This window comes from Octopus bimaculoides, chromosome 8, assembly GCF_046866305.1.
Source record: "Octopus bimaculoides isolate indiv1 chromosome 8, ASM4686630v1, whole genome shotgun sequence".
In the NCBI taxonomy this organism is placed as follows: Eukaryota; Metazoa; Mollusca; class Cephalopoda; order Octopoda; family Octopodidae; genus Octopus; species Octopus bimaculoides.
In genome coordinates, this window is record NC_142935.1 from 44,306,511 (window position 1) to 44,322,871 (window position 16,361).

At 36.1% G+C, this 16,361-nt stretch overlaps 1 protein-coding gene across 24 annotated transcripts in view; it reads left to right on the forward strand.

Moving 5' to 3' along the window:
- The first annotated feature begins 2,135 nt into the window (after positions 1 to 2,135).
- Positions 2,136 to 16,361, forward strand: part of LOC106871743 (brefeldin A-inhibited guanine nucleotide-exchange protein 1) — a 170,862-nt gene continuing 156,636 nt past the window's right edge. For 7 of the 24 annotated variants that reach the window (XM_089356394.1, XM_089356397.1, XM_089356407.1 and 4 more), the window contains exons 1-2: positions 2,151 to 2,812; positions 3,244 to 3,643. In XM_089356394.1, coding sequence (XP_089212520.1) covers positions 3,520 to 3,643 — 124 coding nt within the window. In that variant the 5' untranslated portion in view covers positions 2,151 to 2,812; positions 3,244 to 3,519. Of the gene's footprint in view, positions 2,813 to 3,243; positions 3,644 to 16,361 lie in introns of all 24 variants that reach the window. The other 17 variants (XM_052970074.2, XM_089356406.1, XM_089356410.1 and 14 more) reach the window with 6 other exon arrangements.

A 16,361-nucleotide genomic window follows, 5' to 3' on the forward strand; every position in this document is an offset into this window, starting at 1 on the left:
TGTATGATAAGCTTCGAATCAGTTTCTGCCTAGCAAATTTTACTCATAAATCATTAGTCAGCTGTAGCTGTATAGTAGAAGACACTTGTCCAGGTATCATACAGGTACACTGAACCCAGGTAAGATGATTGAGATCTTGGACTGATGCTTTCTTCTAATTTTTAAAGGCACAGGTTGCTCTAAAAGGTTGATGGATTTGATGTAGACAAATAGAAAGACAAGATCAACATCTTTAATCAATTAGAAATCAAACTAGGTGGGGGTCTTGCGAGCATTGGATGTGGTGCTCACATGTGCACTAATGTCTCCAAACAGCTGTTGGAGATTTTATTTCCACTTCATATCAGAGCACTTACTGTGAGAAATTAAAAATTTTTTCACATACTTCCATTCATGTGACACAGCTAGATGAATCTTGCAACTTTGAGCATTATGAAATGGTAATGCTAGACTTTTGCCAATGTTACAAGCAGTTGGAAAAAAAATTATTTACATTCTTTTGGCTTGAAATCTTACATTTGTTCTCAAATTTTTTTGAAAATTGTATTCATCTGCTGGTACTATGTAAAAAGCACATTCTGTAAAGTGGTTGGTGTTAGGAAGGAAAACAGCTGTAAAAGTCATGCCAAAGCAAACAGTGGAGCTCGACAATTTTTTTTGTTTTTTTTGCTCTTCACCTCTGGGAGGCAGGAATCTGTTACAGTCATTTGATCAAAGAATCACCAAAGAATAAATACTCCAGGGTCAGAAGGACGGATTATCTCCCTTAGACCAGTTCATCTGGGCCAAATGAGGGGGGAACAGGGGATTTTCCCCTTGTGCTATTTTTAGACCATAAGGACCCTTCTGGATCTAATTGGAGGATAAGGAACCCCATGCTTGCAGCAGGTAGCGTTTGAAATGGATGCAAGAATTGTAAATTTCCTGGTGAGTATTCAGTGATAGAAGTTTTAGGAAGTTTTTGAGTATCCTTACTCGCTCAGCTATGTAAAGCTTGCAGTATTTGCTCTTGTTAATGTAGGGTCCTGGCCACATTATCCTTCACATGATATTCAATATTATACAATATCCTTCATGTGATATTGTATTGGGTCCCTTCAACACTGAGGTGCCATACATGATTGGCTAGAGATGTGACAAATAATCTTTCCAGAATTCTGAAAGTGGATCTGTGGTTGTACAGGTGCCATTTGAAGACCTAACAACTGCTACCATGGAAGATGGACATTAAATGATGAGGATGGTATATATATATAAGATATATAATATATTTCCAAGCAGTCACCCATGCATACCGGCCTCTCCTCTCCACGCTACCAGTGTTGTCCAAGGGAAAGGCAAAGGCCGATACAGCTTGGTACCAGTGACATCGCAACGCATTTCTACAGCTGAGTGAACTGGAGCAACGTGAAATAAAGTGTCTTGCTCAAGAATACAACACGCAGCCCTGTCCGGGATTCGAACTCACAACTTCACGATCGTAAGCTCGTCGCTCTAACCATTGAGCCATGCGCCTTCACACACACACACACACACACACACACACATATATAATGCATAACACACACATATATAAATACATATTTAAATATTTATGTATATATATGTGTGTGTGTGTATTTTATTTCCTTCCCAACCACATGGTTCTGGGTTCAGACCCACTGTTTGGCACCTTGGGCAAATGTCTTCTACTACACCTTTGGGCCAACGAAGGCCCTTGTGGGGATTTGGTAGACAGAAATTGAAAGAATCCCGTTGTACACACACATACATATGTATGAATATATTTACGCATTCATGTATGTATGTGTGAGTGTGTGTATATGTCTTTGTATCTGTGTTTGTCCACCACCACTTGAAAACAGGTGTTGGCGTGTTTACGTCACTTATAATCTAGCGGTTCGGCGTAAAAGACCGATAGAACAAGTACCAGTCTTCAAAAATATTAATAAGTACTGCAGTTGATTTGTTCGACTAAAATTCATCAAGGCAGCTCCCCAGCATGGCCGCAGTCTAATGACAGAATGAAGCAAAAGATAGACGATATAAACACACTGGCCGAATCGTTGTTGTTCGGCTGAAGTTCCTAGTGCGTGTTGAACGTGAACGTCGGGGGCCGGCCGAGTCAGCTAGACGTCATATGCTATCTCAGTGATCACGTGTCAGTGTTTATGATGGCGGCGGAGGGTAGCAGCAGAAGAAGCAGCTAAGCCGGAGCTGGAGTTGGTGGGAGATATATACATACACACATAGACACAGAGGGGAAAAAAAAGCAAAAAGAAATCCCAAACAATCTGCAGACACCCAACAAACATTATATAACTACATATAATTTATCAATATTCTGCTTAGCTTATATATATATACGTATAAATATATCCACATATACTGAAATATATACACCTACCTAATCTCACTAACTCAGTTGTTACTTTACCTGACTGGATATTGTGAATTACACGAATATATATTTTTTTTCTGTTAACTTTCTACCACCTACGGAAAACACCTTAGCCAGGAAGAAGACGACTGTTATTAACTATTATTGTTATTATTATTATTATTATCTCTCCCACTTAGAAGCGGATATCACATATCTATATACATATACACATATACCTATATATATATATATATTGTGTGTGTGTATGTATAACAGGGAGTGTGAAGAAGAAAACAGATAAACCGAAATTAAAAAGAAAATTCAACTGCTGCTACTACATATTAGATTAGGGAAGAGAGGGCGAAGAGAAACGGCATATAGTTATATCTATATATTTTTATAATTCTGAGTACCTACATAAACACGTACGTGAGTATATACATATGTACCGATTTCCTGTCCACACACACCCGTATATAACATCTACATGCGCATACCTGTAATTATCTTTCTGTACACACACACACACATTACATATCTATATTCTACATACCCGCATGACTATAGATACTACATTTCAACAGAAACCCTCCGTTCCTATCTATCTATCTATCTATCTATATTCTACACAGGCTATACGTATACGCATTCAGTATATCAAAGCAATCATATAAACGTATGCAAATACAAGTAACACACCTGTATGTCTTCACACACACACACACATGTATATTCTGTATTATCCATTCATTCTATATATACACACCTTTTGTTCATATGTTCAACTCATTTGAACAAATTCGTATACTTAACACACCCATTCGTAGGCATATTCTATCTATCTATCTATCTACATACAGGTTTGCAGTCTGCTGCATGTCGTCTACGTACGCAACAAGAACTATAGGAACAACAATACTAAATCTATCCATCCACATAGTTTCCGATCGGGATCTTCCTCTTTCGTCATCATCATCATTATTCTCTTCACCACCACCACCACCAGCAAGCCAGTTCAATGTCATAACGGCCAACACCAATGCCCAACATCTTTACACCATCAAGTACCTAGTAAGACCATTACTATTTTCATCGATGTCGTATCTTCCCAAATATCGGCCAGCTTCTTCTGAATTATGCATGATACAGAAAAAGTAAAAGCCATGTTTTTAACCCGAGCACTTGAGAAAATCTTGGCTGACAAGGAAATCAAAAAGACATATCACACCCAGTTGAAGAAGGCCTGCGAAGTAGCACTCGGTACGTATTGATTATTTGTTTTATTTGCGGTGCCCTTGTGGTAAATAAAGAAATCGCTATCATCATCATCATCATTATTATTATTACTCTTATTGTTGTTGTTTTACCTTTTTTACCTTCTGGATTCCTATTTACCGGAGTTGATTTTTGCCTTTCTTCCTTCCGGCGTCGATAACATCTGTGCGAGTCTGTGCCCCACCCCTCAAAATTTGTGGCCTTATGCCCAATTTCGAAATAATTGGTATTATTATCATCGTCCTTGTGGCAAATAAAGAAAATATAATGGTTTCCTTCAGGTATTTTTTGTTCAAATTTCATCGGACCCAACTTAGCTTTTCATTCTTCCGGTATTGGTAAAACAAGCCCCAGACAAATACTAGTTCGATTTACTCGACTATACACCCTCCCACAAAATGCTTTGTCTTGTTCCTGTTAAAAAGCAACCACCACTGCATCATTATTGCAATTATTAATCTCTACATTCTAGGTTCAAATTCTGCCAGGTTCGACTTAGCCCCCTCCACTCGTCTAATCACTGAGATAAGCCATTGAAGTGTACTGAAATCTATTCAGTCGTTTATAAACCTCCCTCTGTAAAAGTTGTCCTTGAAATCTCCGACTCTAGTCGTAAAGCACTGGACTAAATCCCTTACTACATTTCGTTCACGTCCTGACTGGTACGATTTCGTTTTACTGTTGTTTAACCCCAAGTTAGCTTTAATCGAGCAGACGTATGCTTTGAAGCATTCCATCTGATTACACCGTTATATATATATATATATATATATATATATATATATATATATATATAATTGGGGAAATTTGGCTGTTATTTCAGCAGACCAATCGACACGTTAAGGCTTTCTCTCCGACACGTTTTCGTTTCTTATTTTATTTGGCTGTGATTTATTGGTACCAGTAACATTTAAATAGCTACTAATATATATATATATATATATATATATATATATATATATATATATATATATATATCATTATAAACGAAGAAAAGCTCTGTAATAAATTATTGCTGGGATTGCAGACTCAAAGAGAGAGAGAGAATTATCGGAATATTGCAGTGAAATCGACTTTACTTTTTATCCCTCGGGGGATGGTATTAAGTCAAGTACAACGTCTGTCCCAATATTTCTAGCCTTGAAGCTATTAATATTATCGGCACTGAGCTGACAAATCAGTAGAGAGGCGGACAAAATGACTTTCAATATTTAACTTGGTGACTACACGTCACATAAACAATGTCTTGCCTTTAACCCAACCCGGAGTCGAATTAATTCTCTATTGTGTCAGTTTAATTGACTACACACCTTGTGTCCACTTTAGGAAATCATTAATTACCATTATTGTTACTTATTGCGCTTTCGTGTCAATAAGGGTGTGAGTTCTCGATAAAAGGACCCGTGATATACCGGATCCGATGGAAGCATTTAAATTACACGCCCCCTTTTCTTGACAGTAAACAACCGTTGTTGCAGGTGAGGAGTTGATTGGCTGAGTCACTAACGTACCTTTGCACTGTACAGTTAAGTCCCTTTACGTTTCGAGTTCAAATTCAGCTGAGGTCAATGTTTACTTTATATCCATTAGTACGATGATGGGGGAAGGGTGATAATTGCAGACGTGTAATGTGGGGTGGGCCTTCATGCAAGATTGAAAGCTGTCACCTACATAGTCTACATAGTTTAGGGGATTTGTGTCAATGTAAGTCATCAAAACAATTTTTTTTGGAGGCCATTTGGGGCAGTGGATGGCGGAATAGGTATTTAGTTATGGCCTTACATTCTGAGTTGAAATCGTGCAGAGGCTTATTTGTCTTTCATCCCTTTAGGGGCTGATCAAATAAGTTACAAATCGAATAGTGGTGTTGATTTGTATAAATATTTGTGGTCTTGTTCTATATAAGAAATGATTATCATCACTTTTTAGTGAGTTTAAATCTGTAGTTTTATGGCTTGCAAAGTTTTCTGAAAAATTTTATCCCCTCAGTGAACCTACGAAGCAGTTTCACTTATGTTTGCAGAAAGGCATGAATATCCCAGATTCCTTGTATCTTTTGTCTTACAAAAATATTGCTTTAAATATGTATGTAGACATGGGCTGTGGTTAAGAAGCTCACTTTGCCACCATGTAATTTTGGGTTCAGTCCCACTGCACATCTTGAAGTGTTTTTCTACTATAACCTCAGGGTGACCAATGGCTTGTGAGTGAATTTGATTGATGGAAACCTCTGCAGAAGCCCATTGTATGTATGTATGTATGAATATGTATATATGTGTGTGTGTGTTTGTCCCATATCCACCGTTTGACAATCAGTATTGTTTACATGCCTGTAACCTAGTGGTTCGATGAGTTTGACTAAAACCCTTCAAGGTGGTGCTCCAGCATGGCTGCAGTCCAATGACTGAAACAAGTAAAAGGTAGACGGTATATCGTGATATACATATAGAAGTTATATTTGTATTTTTAATTTAGTCTAGAACAGTGATGCAGGACATGCTCCAGATGGAGCACATCTACTCTTAAGTCTTTAGTTAGCTACACAATGGGACTGAACTTGAAACCATGTGGTTGGGAAGTGAAGTTCTTAACCACACAACTATTATGGGCATACATACTTGTTAGTGACATCACAAAGGTAGTGTCTTTACGTGGTCACTAGACCTGTTAGAAAAAGCAGCTAAGTTTCCCTTGAATATCACCTTATCATAGAAAATGGAAAGATTGGATAATACAGCCCCTGAAAAACTCTGAATAAAAATATTAGGGTGGTCATTGGTTGGAATATCTTGCCTCATAAATACAGCTGATTTGGCTCTAAGCATCACTATCATAATAATCATCAGTTGTGTGTTGATGAAACAACATTGGAATCTCTACATGGTCATTTGACCTACTGTTAGGTCACCTTCAAATTACATCCCTATCATCTTGAGAAAGGAAAGGGCATGTTGAATTATGTAGTCTTACATACTTCTGAAAAGATGGGATTTTCATGGTGAAATTGCCTTCAGTGATAGGCCTGCTGGATCAAGTTGACTAAGAGTAAATGATAATTATGAGTTGTATATAATAGTATGTGATGGTGTGTAAATCAAATTTGGTAGATGCCCTCTTTGCAAACCAACATACATATATGTGTAGTTTTTTTTTTCTTTCTCTGACTTTTTTTTTTAATGTTCACAAAAAGAGTGTGCTTATTTCCTTTGCAAGCCTTTTGAGATTTGCAAGACTGAAGTGTTGTAGCTAATCCTCATTGTGCTGATTAATTACATTCCACATGCTAATGATATATAAATCAGTTCTTTTAACCTCTTTCTATTGGCCAATAAAAATAAACTGTGCATACTGTGTCACATGATATATGGAGAATTCCAGAAAGTACCTCATGATCAAAAAGGAATTAACTTGGTTCCTTTGCACTGAACTTGAGTATATTCAGTTCCTGTGCAGTAAGGGTTAATCTAATCCTTGATCATTGTGGGGAGGAATTCTAAAGGGCTGACATTCTAGAATTTAGTGTTTAGTGTTAGTTTTGGTTGGTGGATGCAGTATGAGTGATGAGAGGTGAGCGAGTCAGAAGTGTGAGTGGAGATGGCATGGGACTAGTCAGCTCCAAGGATCAGACCTCACAGTCGTGGTGCAAGGAAAGGTAGGGAAAAGAGGCAGTTTATCTGTGATCCAGAGGAGCAATTTCATACTGAATTGATTTGGTGACCTTAAAAAAAAAAAGGAGGTAGTTGATCTGTGATCCAGAGGAGCAATTTCATACCAATTAATTTGGTGTCCTTAAGAGTATTTATGTAGTTAGGATGCCTGTCTCTATGTTGCAGATGTGGGAGAAGCACTTTGTGGGTTTCCCATGGGCTTCCTGGAGGGTTAGTAATTGTTGTTGGAGTGTTTTCTGACTGTGAAGAGTAAGACCAGTCTTTGTGAGGTAGTTTTTGCTATGTTGTGGTTGTGTTTTCAAGGGAGAGATCCTTGATCCTGGTGAGGTCAAGCATTTGTAGCAACCTTTAGTGTTCTAGTTGCACATTATTTTGAGGTTGGTGATTTTCTTGATATGTATAGAACCAATTTGTTGGGTACTGATTGTTGTTTAATCTCATTCAGCCTAAATAGATTTATTATTAAAGGTATTCTAGCTATGTCCATGTTTTATCTTTTTTTCTCTATTAAATAACAATTATAGGGTATTTAGTGTGCCCTTCCTCATTAAAGACCTTGTTAAGGTGGGTGATTTAGCTGCTGTTTGTAGCAGCTTGAGTGATGGCATAGTGGTTGCTTCATTGGCTCATAGGTTTTATTTCAACCGTTAACATCCTGAAAGGTGAGCATTAACTCTGAAGGTCTCTTCTGTGGCAATGCTAAAAATTCTTACTCTATACTTAACCTGTATTGATTTCTCTATATGTTAGGGGGTTCAGGTTGCCCTCCCCTCTCTATTCTTTCTATATATTGATCTAGTTGCTGCTACAACCAACACAAAGTCTTATGCAGATGGCATGACTCTTCATTCCTCCTAATTTTTGCTGATCATGCTTCATCCATATGCAGCCAGTATTGATTTCATAACAAACATCTTGAGAGCACTCTGTGCCAGCCTTGTCTCTTTTAGCAGTAAAAATACTCTAGCACCACTCATAGAAAGAAAATACCACTGCATCCTTCTCCTCTAGACATGTGCAGCACTCAGCTAGAGCCCCCTCTCTCCTGGTAGAAACACTTTCTTAGCCTAGCTAGGACTATATCCCAAAGACTAGCCTTTCTTCACAGAGCCAAAAGATATTTCAGTCCCCAATAGTCACTGTCACTCTACAAGGCTCAAGTGAGGTTCACAATGAAGTACTGCATCCACGTGTTGGACAGTGCTGCCACTAAATATACAGACATCCTGCACTGCAGCCAAAGAAGGACCACTCAAGTGAGTGGCATTCAATCATGAAAGGACACACTCCAGCTTCTGGATTACAAGCATCCTGTTTCTTCTCTCTGCCTTTATATTGCTGCTATAAGAGCCTCTACTCTGACTGGTGTCACATCTCCACCACTCAGGTACTGCTGACCCCATCCATCTCGACTCCTTTTACCACCCTTATTGTGTCCACCCCCATCCCACATCGCCTTACATTAGCCACTCTGACCAGTCATTTCGCCCCAGAACATCACCACTTTGAAATCTCCTCCTTGCTCATGCCTTTCCTACTAGTGTTGACCTACAACAGTTTAAATGGTCAGCCTTACTAGTTTCAGAATGTCTACAAGTGTCATAGACATTGCCTTTTCCTTTAGACTCAGCTAGTAAAAAGAAGAAAGGAAAAAAGCCACATTACAAGAGGCATATTTGATTATCTCTTGTTTTTCTGAAGTCTATAATATGGAACACTTTATCAATTATCTCCAAAGAACTTTTAAAGCTAGTAAAACTTGGATCAGGCTCTGTAAAAAGTTACTGTAGTAGCCCTATATTACTACAAAACTTGACTATCTACAGCACAATAGCAAGATTAAGTTTTATTTACCAAGATAGTTCCGCTTCTCATGCTATGATGGCTAACTATGATACTCTCTTCCTTCTCTATCGCAGTCCATTGACATTTGTTTCTCCCTTTAATGCTACTCATCACTTGCTCCTTTTTCTTTTTTTAATCTACATCCAAATGTGCATTTATTTCATAAACTCTGTTACCTTCTCCTATACTGCCTCCAATTCTTGGAATACCTGCATTGAAATTCATCTTTCATGTTTATCATTTATCCCTTTTTATTATCATCCATCAGTTGTTCACCCCTTCAACCAACATATCCCATTCACTCTGTTTCTGCCATCACACACTTACTTGTTCCACATCTGCCCCTTCTTCCATCATTACTGTCATTTCTACTTACCTCCTTGGCCACGTAGCCCTTAGTGAACATAGTGGTTGCCTAAGCTATGGCAAATGAAATGTATGAGTTAACCCTTCTTGGAAGGCAATAAATGAAGCTGGCTCAGATCATTTGAATCATGCCAACATGTAAAGCATGTGAAATAATGATGATATGACCCACATTCACAAAGTGAGATGGCTGAGCAGATAAGGTATTAGAACAATTTATTCATTGGTCATGGGTTCAAGTCTTTTGTAGGTTGTTTGTTAAACTTCAAGACAGAACACTTTATTCTTATTTCAGTTCACTTATCTGTCAGTCAGAATAGGTATCAGATCAAAAGTGACATGTCTTCTCTGGTATACTATTGTCTTATTCAGATTTCTGCCTCATTCGCTTCATGCTATAAAATCCGAACTTACCAATGTTCTCTTATAATCTATTAGAGCTTTGGAAATGTACATTTACACACACATGCACACATATGCATTATGTATTTATTATTGTGATTGGTAACTGTTTCTTGTGTACTGGAATGTCTTTTTCTTCCCTATGAAAGGAAATATGAGCAGGAAGAAATGCAATTTGCATAGATTAGTTTACTGTGTATATCAATCACCTTCTTAGGGTGTGACCCATACGCTATAGCTTGGGCCATCCCCTATTCATCTCTTTTGTTGTTATAGTTTACACTATGTGCACAATATCAAGTTCCTACCAACTCTTTTTCTGCATATTAAACATGTTCAGTAGTGTCCTGTTGTCTTTCTTGCCAATTAATTCTTTCTCCTTTGTTTGATTTACTCTAAGTTCTTTCAATTCTAAACCTTACTTTGGTATTAGAAATTTCTTCTCTAATTCTTTAATTCATTTATGAGAACTAGCGCATCAACATAAAGTAGTTCCCTTACCTGCACAAAAAATACTTCACTGAACTTATTGTCAACTCTCACTTTGATGGTTTTCACAGCTCTCACAAGCTCTCCGTCTACACTTAGTTTACTTTGTGACTACTAGACTCCAGAGTGTGGTACCTTGTCAAATCCACCTCCAGACCAACAGATGCTAGGTATAATGAATTGCTCTTTGCTAAACATTTCTCTTGTAGTTGCCTTACTGGAAAGAGATCAGTGATACTTAGTATTGGTACAAACTTGAACTGTAATCTAATCTAAGATAATTTTCTTTCTAATTAATTGTGCTATAACTCTGTTACTTTTGTAACTTGGTTTATTATTAATTTAATGCTTCTTATAATTGCTTCTTTTTATGATCATCTTCTTTGCCCTTGTAGCTGTTGATGATGACACTGCTATGCCAGTCATTGCAAATGTCTTATGTACTACTTGATTGACTATGTGAGTGACTAACACACCCTCAACTTTGCCAGATATCTTCAACACATCAGTTACTATCTCTGATGGTCAAGTGGTTTTTCTCTGCTTTAACTGTACTTTTGAGAATACTATTGTTAATTTCAATAGCTGATCCCTCTGTTGGATCTACTTGGGATAATCCTGTCTTCTTTCATGTATATTCTCTTCTGGCTCCCAGTTATTGTTTCCCTCTTTCTTGTATACTTTCCAAGCCTACACCTTAGCTTTTATGATTCTATCTACCATACCATTTCACCACTATTTTGCTTTCTGCTTGACTTGAAACCTGTTCAATTTACAGATCTGGTCTGTGATTTACTGTAGATTGTCTTGCAGAAATTCCTAGTTTGACACACTGACAGTCACATTTATTATATTAGATATGTTTAATTTTGGGGAAACTGTATTTCAGTTAAAGTGTATTTAATATATGTATGTATGTATGTATTAAAGAAAGCGAAAAATAAAACAAAAATGATAGTGCTCAGTAGTTGGTTCAATATGCTGACCACAGGAATTTCTGTCCAAGAAAGTTGTACACCATCTCCCTCTTTCTCTTACACACTCACTCTCTCTCTCTCACTTATTATTACTCCCATTGCCACCAGCAACACTACTACTTTTAATAAAACATCAACTCTCCCTAAATTTCTTTGTCTCTCTTTTTCTCCCTGTCTCTGTCTCTCTTTTTCTCCCTGTCTCTGTCTCTCTTTGCCACCACCCTCAACGTCTCCATGCCTATTATTACTCTCACCCTAACATGAGGAAGTGTCATTGAATAGTGAGAGAAGGGGTCAATGTGTGACACACTGACACACAGAAATTAGTTTTCGCATTTATTATATTATATATTTATATATATAAATATAGTTTTTGTATTTGGTTTGCAAGATTCTTTGTGAATTTGTGTGTTGAAGCATATCTTATTGTCTGGAGAGTGTCAGTCTTTTTTAGTTCTTTATTATTTAACACGCTTACCAGTTCGATTGCCACTCATTTATTTATTTTTTATAAAATTTTCGTTGTCTTGCAAACTTTTCAATAGTTGTTGACTGTCTGTTATCAGAGCTGCATTCTTTTTGTTTGTTTGTGCACATGTGTGCATGTGTATACACATATGTATCTGCGTGTGTATGCATATATATGTATGCATGTGTGTACATTTGTTTGTATGTATGTATTCTGCATATTCATGTGTTTGTGTGTGTGTGCGCATGCTTGAGTGTATCTATGTGTATGGGTTTGTGTGACTGTACATGTGCTTGTTATGTATGGATGATTTCCATATGTGTCCTTTGTGTGTGAAGTGTGCATGTGTGTGTATGGTCATGTGTGTATGTATGTGTGTGCTTGTCTATCTTTTACCTATGTACATATCTATCTGTTTACTTATCCATTTACCTACATTATATATATGTTTACATAAGTCCACTAATGTATAAACTGTGGGTATTGGGATATGACTGCCTTCTACATATATTTCCTATTTAGTATAGGGAATGTTTCATTTATGAGGGCGCACTCCTGTATTTGTCTGAGTCTTGGGTCCTTCAGGTGCTTGGATAAAATGCAGATGTCAAGTTGACCCAGTGTGCCTCCACACTGGTCTTTGGCATGTTGGTAGAGTATGGAGGACTGTTTTTTGTTGTCGTATTGTCTCAAATGTTGATTTAGTCTCTCGGCAATGCTTCTAGATCTCTCACCTATGTATATCATGTTCTTATCTTTACAAGCACTCTCTATTCACCTTATGTTGTAGACTACATTTCTAGTTCTACAGTTAATGCAGTTATCATTGGTGCTTGTGGTATTCTCAAAGGGGTACGTCCTACTTAGTTGTGATCTGATGGAACTCCCTGGCTTTTCAACAATCTTAATGTTGAGTTTGACCTCCTTCAGAGCTTTCCTATATATACATATATGCTTAGGCCTAGCTATAAGAAGTTCATTCTGTTGCAAGCTGGTCACCCTGTTTGATGACAATTTTTTTTTTGCCAATCTCAGAGGGGCTCTGAAAAAAATAAAGTGGCATGAATATTGCTTTCTTCAATTACATGCCAAAAATAATTTACTTTCTGTTTTGTAAGTAAAACCAAAATGTAGCTGGTCCCTAGCTACATTTTGGCATAAAAAAGGATTGAGATTTGGTCCAGTAGTAAAAAGTTTACATCAAAATTTGTAGTGACATTATAGGAAAGTAACACCACCAATCAACTTTAGATCTAAATAACTTTTTTTATTTTAAAAGCAAAATATATATCTTAGTTTCAATGATAGAAGAAAGCGTGAAGAATGTCATAGTTTTGGTCCCATGCAACAAAAATATGTATCAAAAAAGTTGTGAGGTAAAATATCACGAAAAAAATATAAGTAAGGCAAAAAATTAGATTTAAGTTTAATTAACTTTTTTATTTTAAAAACAAGCTATATTTTAATTAAGCTTAAATGATAGAGCTCAATTCGAAAAATTTCATGGTATCAAGCTAATGCAATGAAGTTTTAAAAGAAAATGTTATGAGTGTTTGTTTCTCAAATTTATGAGTCATAGTATAGTTCTGTACTTTTTTATGAATATAGTTCTAGGAGACTTTTAATATGTCACCAGCATCATTAAGGTAAGGAAAAAAATTATCAACGGCACCGCGAATTGACACATTTGACACATTATTAATTAGCATAATAGCATTGCCTGGAAAAAACATGGATTACATGGAGAATGCAAGCAAGAGAAATAATATTCTTAATATTATAAATCTGGAGAAGTTATTACACTTGGGAAAGTTCAGGGCAAGTTATTACATCTGATAAAGTACAGAACAAGAAAATGTTTGCTTAAAATATTGCAGCTAAGGATAAAATTTGAATATTAAAAATTATTTGATTTTAATTTACAAAGTAACATTATAATTAAAAAAAGCTACCATCATTTTGTTAAAATATTGACACACTAGAATACTTAAAGATGAGAGCCAGAAGTACCAATATAGCTAAAGTTTTATGCAAAGTAGAATAGTATATATGGTCGGCAAATTCATTATGTAAAAAATAGGCATTGGGTCAAGACTAAAAATGTGAAGACTTGGCAATAACTTAGGCAATAACTCAAGCAAATTTTACTGTGAATTTGTTGTTATAGGTAGGTTTTACTGTAATATATAACTAATTTTTGTATTCTATCTATTGTACTAACTAATTATGTACTACTATTTTTTATAACCTATTTTCAAATTTTTAATTAATTAATTAATTTTAAAAAGTGAATTTTTTTGAAGTGCAAAAAATATTTTGAGTTATTTTTAATAGAAGTAACAAGTAATAGCAGATAGAAATAATAACATGTAATAAAGTTTTTAGTTTTAGTAAAAGCTAATATTTTCTAAATCTAAACATTTTATTTGAAATTTTATCCTTAGCTGCAATATTTTAAATGAAAATTTTCTTATGTAATAACTTATCCTGTACTTTTCCAGATTTATAATCTTAAGAATATTATTTCTTTTGCTCGCATTTTCCTATGTAATACATATGTGTGCATGGTTTGTGTCTTGGAGCTAATTGTTTAATGTCATTTATTGCTCTTCAGAACATTTCTCCATTTGTAACTAAAGCATACTTTCTGTGTTAAAATCTTGCTGAGGTTCATTTTAAAATGTGTTTCCTTGTACCTTTGTAGAATTAGTGATAATTTCAAATTTTGGCTTAAGGCCCCAACAATTTTAGGTGAGTGGGTAAGTTGATTTCATTGACGCCAGGTTCAACTGGTATTTGTTTTATCAACCCTGAAAAGATGAAAGGCAAAGTCAATCTTGGCGAAATATGAACTCAATATAAACCCAGAAGAAATGCCACTAAGGATTTTGTTCAACATGCTAACAATTCCATGAGCTCAAATAATAATAATAATAATAATAATAATCCTTTCTTCTAAAGGTACAAGGCCTGAAATTTGTTATGAAGGGTGTGGTCAATTACATCGACCCCAGTACTCAACTGGTAGATATTTTATTGACCCTGAAAGGATGAAAGGCAAAGTTGTCCTCAACAGAATTTGAATTCATAAGACAGACAAAATGCTGCTAGGCATTTTACCTGGCATGCTTATGGTTCTGCCAGCTTGCTGCCTTAATAATAATAATAATAATAATAATAATAACCCTTTCTACTATAGGCACGAAGCCTGAAATTTGTGGGGAGGGGACTAGACGATTACATCGACCTCAGTGTTTAACTGGTACTTAATTTCTCGACTCTGAAAGACAAGGTCGACCTCAGCAGAACTTGAACGTAGTAACGGGCGAAATACTCCTAAGCATATTGCCCAGCGTGCTAACAATTCTGCCAGCTCGCTGCCATTAATAATAATAATAATAATAATAATCATTCTTTCTACTTATAGGCAGAAGGCCTGAAATTTTTGTCGGGGCGGGGGCTAGTCGATTATATCGACCTTAGTACTCAACTGGTACTTATTTAATCGGCCCTGAAAGGTGAAAGGCAAAGTTGACCTCAGCGGAATTTGAATTAAACGTAAAGACGGATGAAATGCCGCTAAGCATTTTGCCCGGTGTGCTAACGATTCTGCCAGCATGAACCCCAGTACTTGACCGGTACTTTGTTTAATCAATCCCCGTGGTTTTTAATTAACCTCCGTGGTATTTGAACTGAGAGCAATAAAGCACCGGAACGAATACTGCAAAGCATTTTTTTTTTCTGACGCCCTAACAATTTTTCTAAGAAATAATACTTTCCTAACATAAGCACAAGGCTAGAAATATGGCGGAGGAGGAGGAGTATTGTTGGTTATATCGACTTCAATACTTGATTACTACTTTATCTCATCGTTACTGGAAAGATAAAAGGTAAAGTTTCTTTCGGTAAAGAGCGGTAACTAAATAGCGCACGTTAGATTAATGATGGTTTCAACATGTTTAATTACTACATTGACCACAAACCTAATACCCTACACAGCAGGTCGACTATTTTATATAGTTCCGTCATTATATTAAGGTGTATGTTTGTAATGTTACATGAGGTGAGGTGACATTTGTCGAGCGATAAAACACCCACTGCTGACTATGTAATACACCTGATGCTAGGTTTTTGAAAACTGTTTAATAGATGTTATTATAAATAAATCTGTCTCTGCATATATACATCTCTCTCTCTCTCTCTAATATATATATATATATATATATATATATATATATATATATATATATATATATATATATATATATATATATACACAAAAATAGCATAGAATGGCTGTAGTCGCAGTATAAACTATTTGATCACTCGTGCTTGCTGTGTGTGTGTGTGTGTGTATAAACCTTTTAACGTACGGATTTTTTTTTACGATTCTTAGTTGGACGTGTCAGTCATAGATCTTTTATACATCTATATACGATTTTCGTATACATGTATATACATGCATAGGTGTATGCGTTTATTTTGTA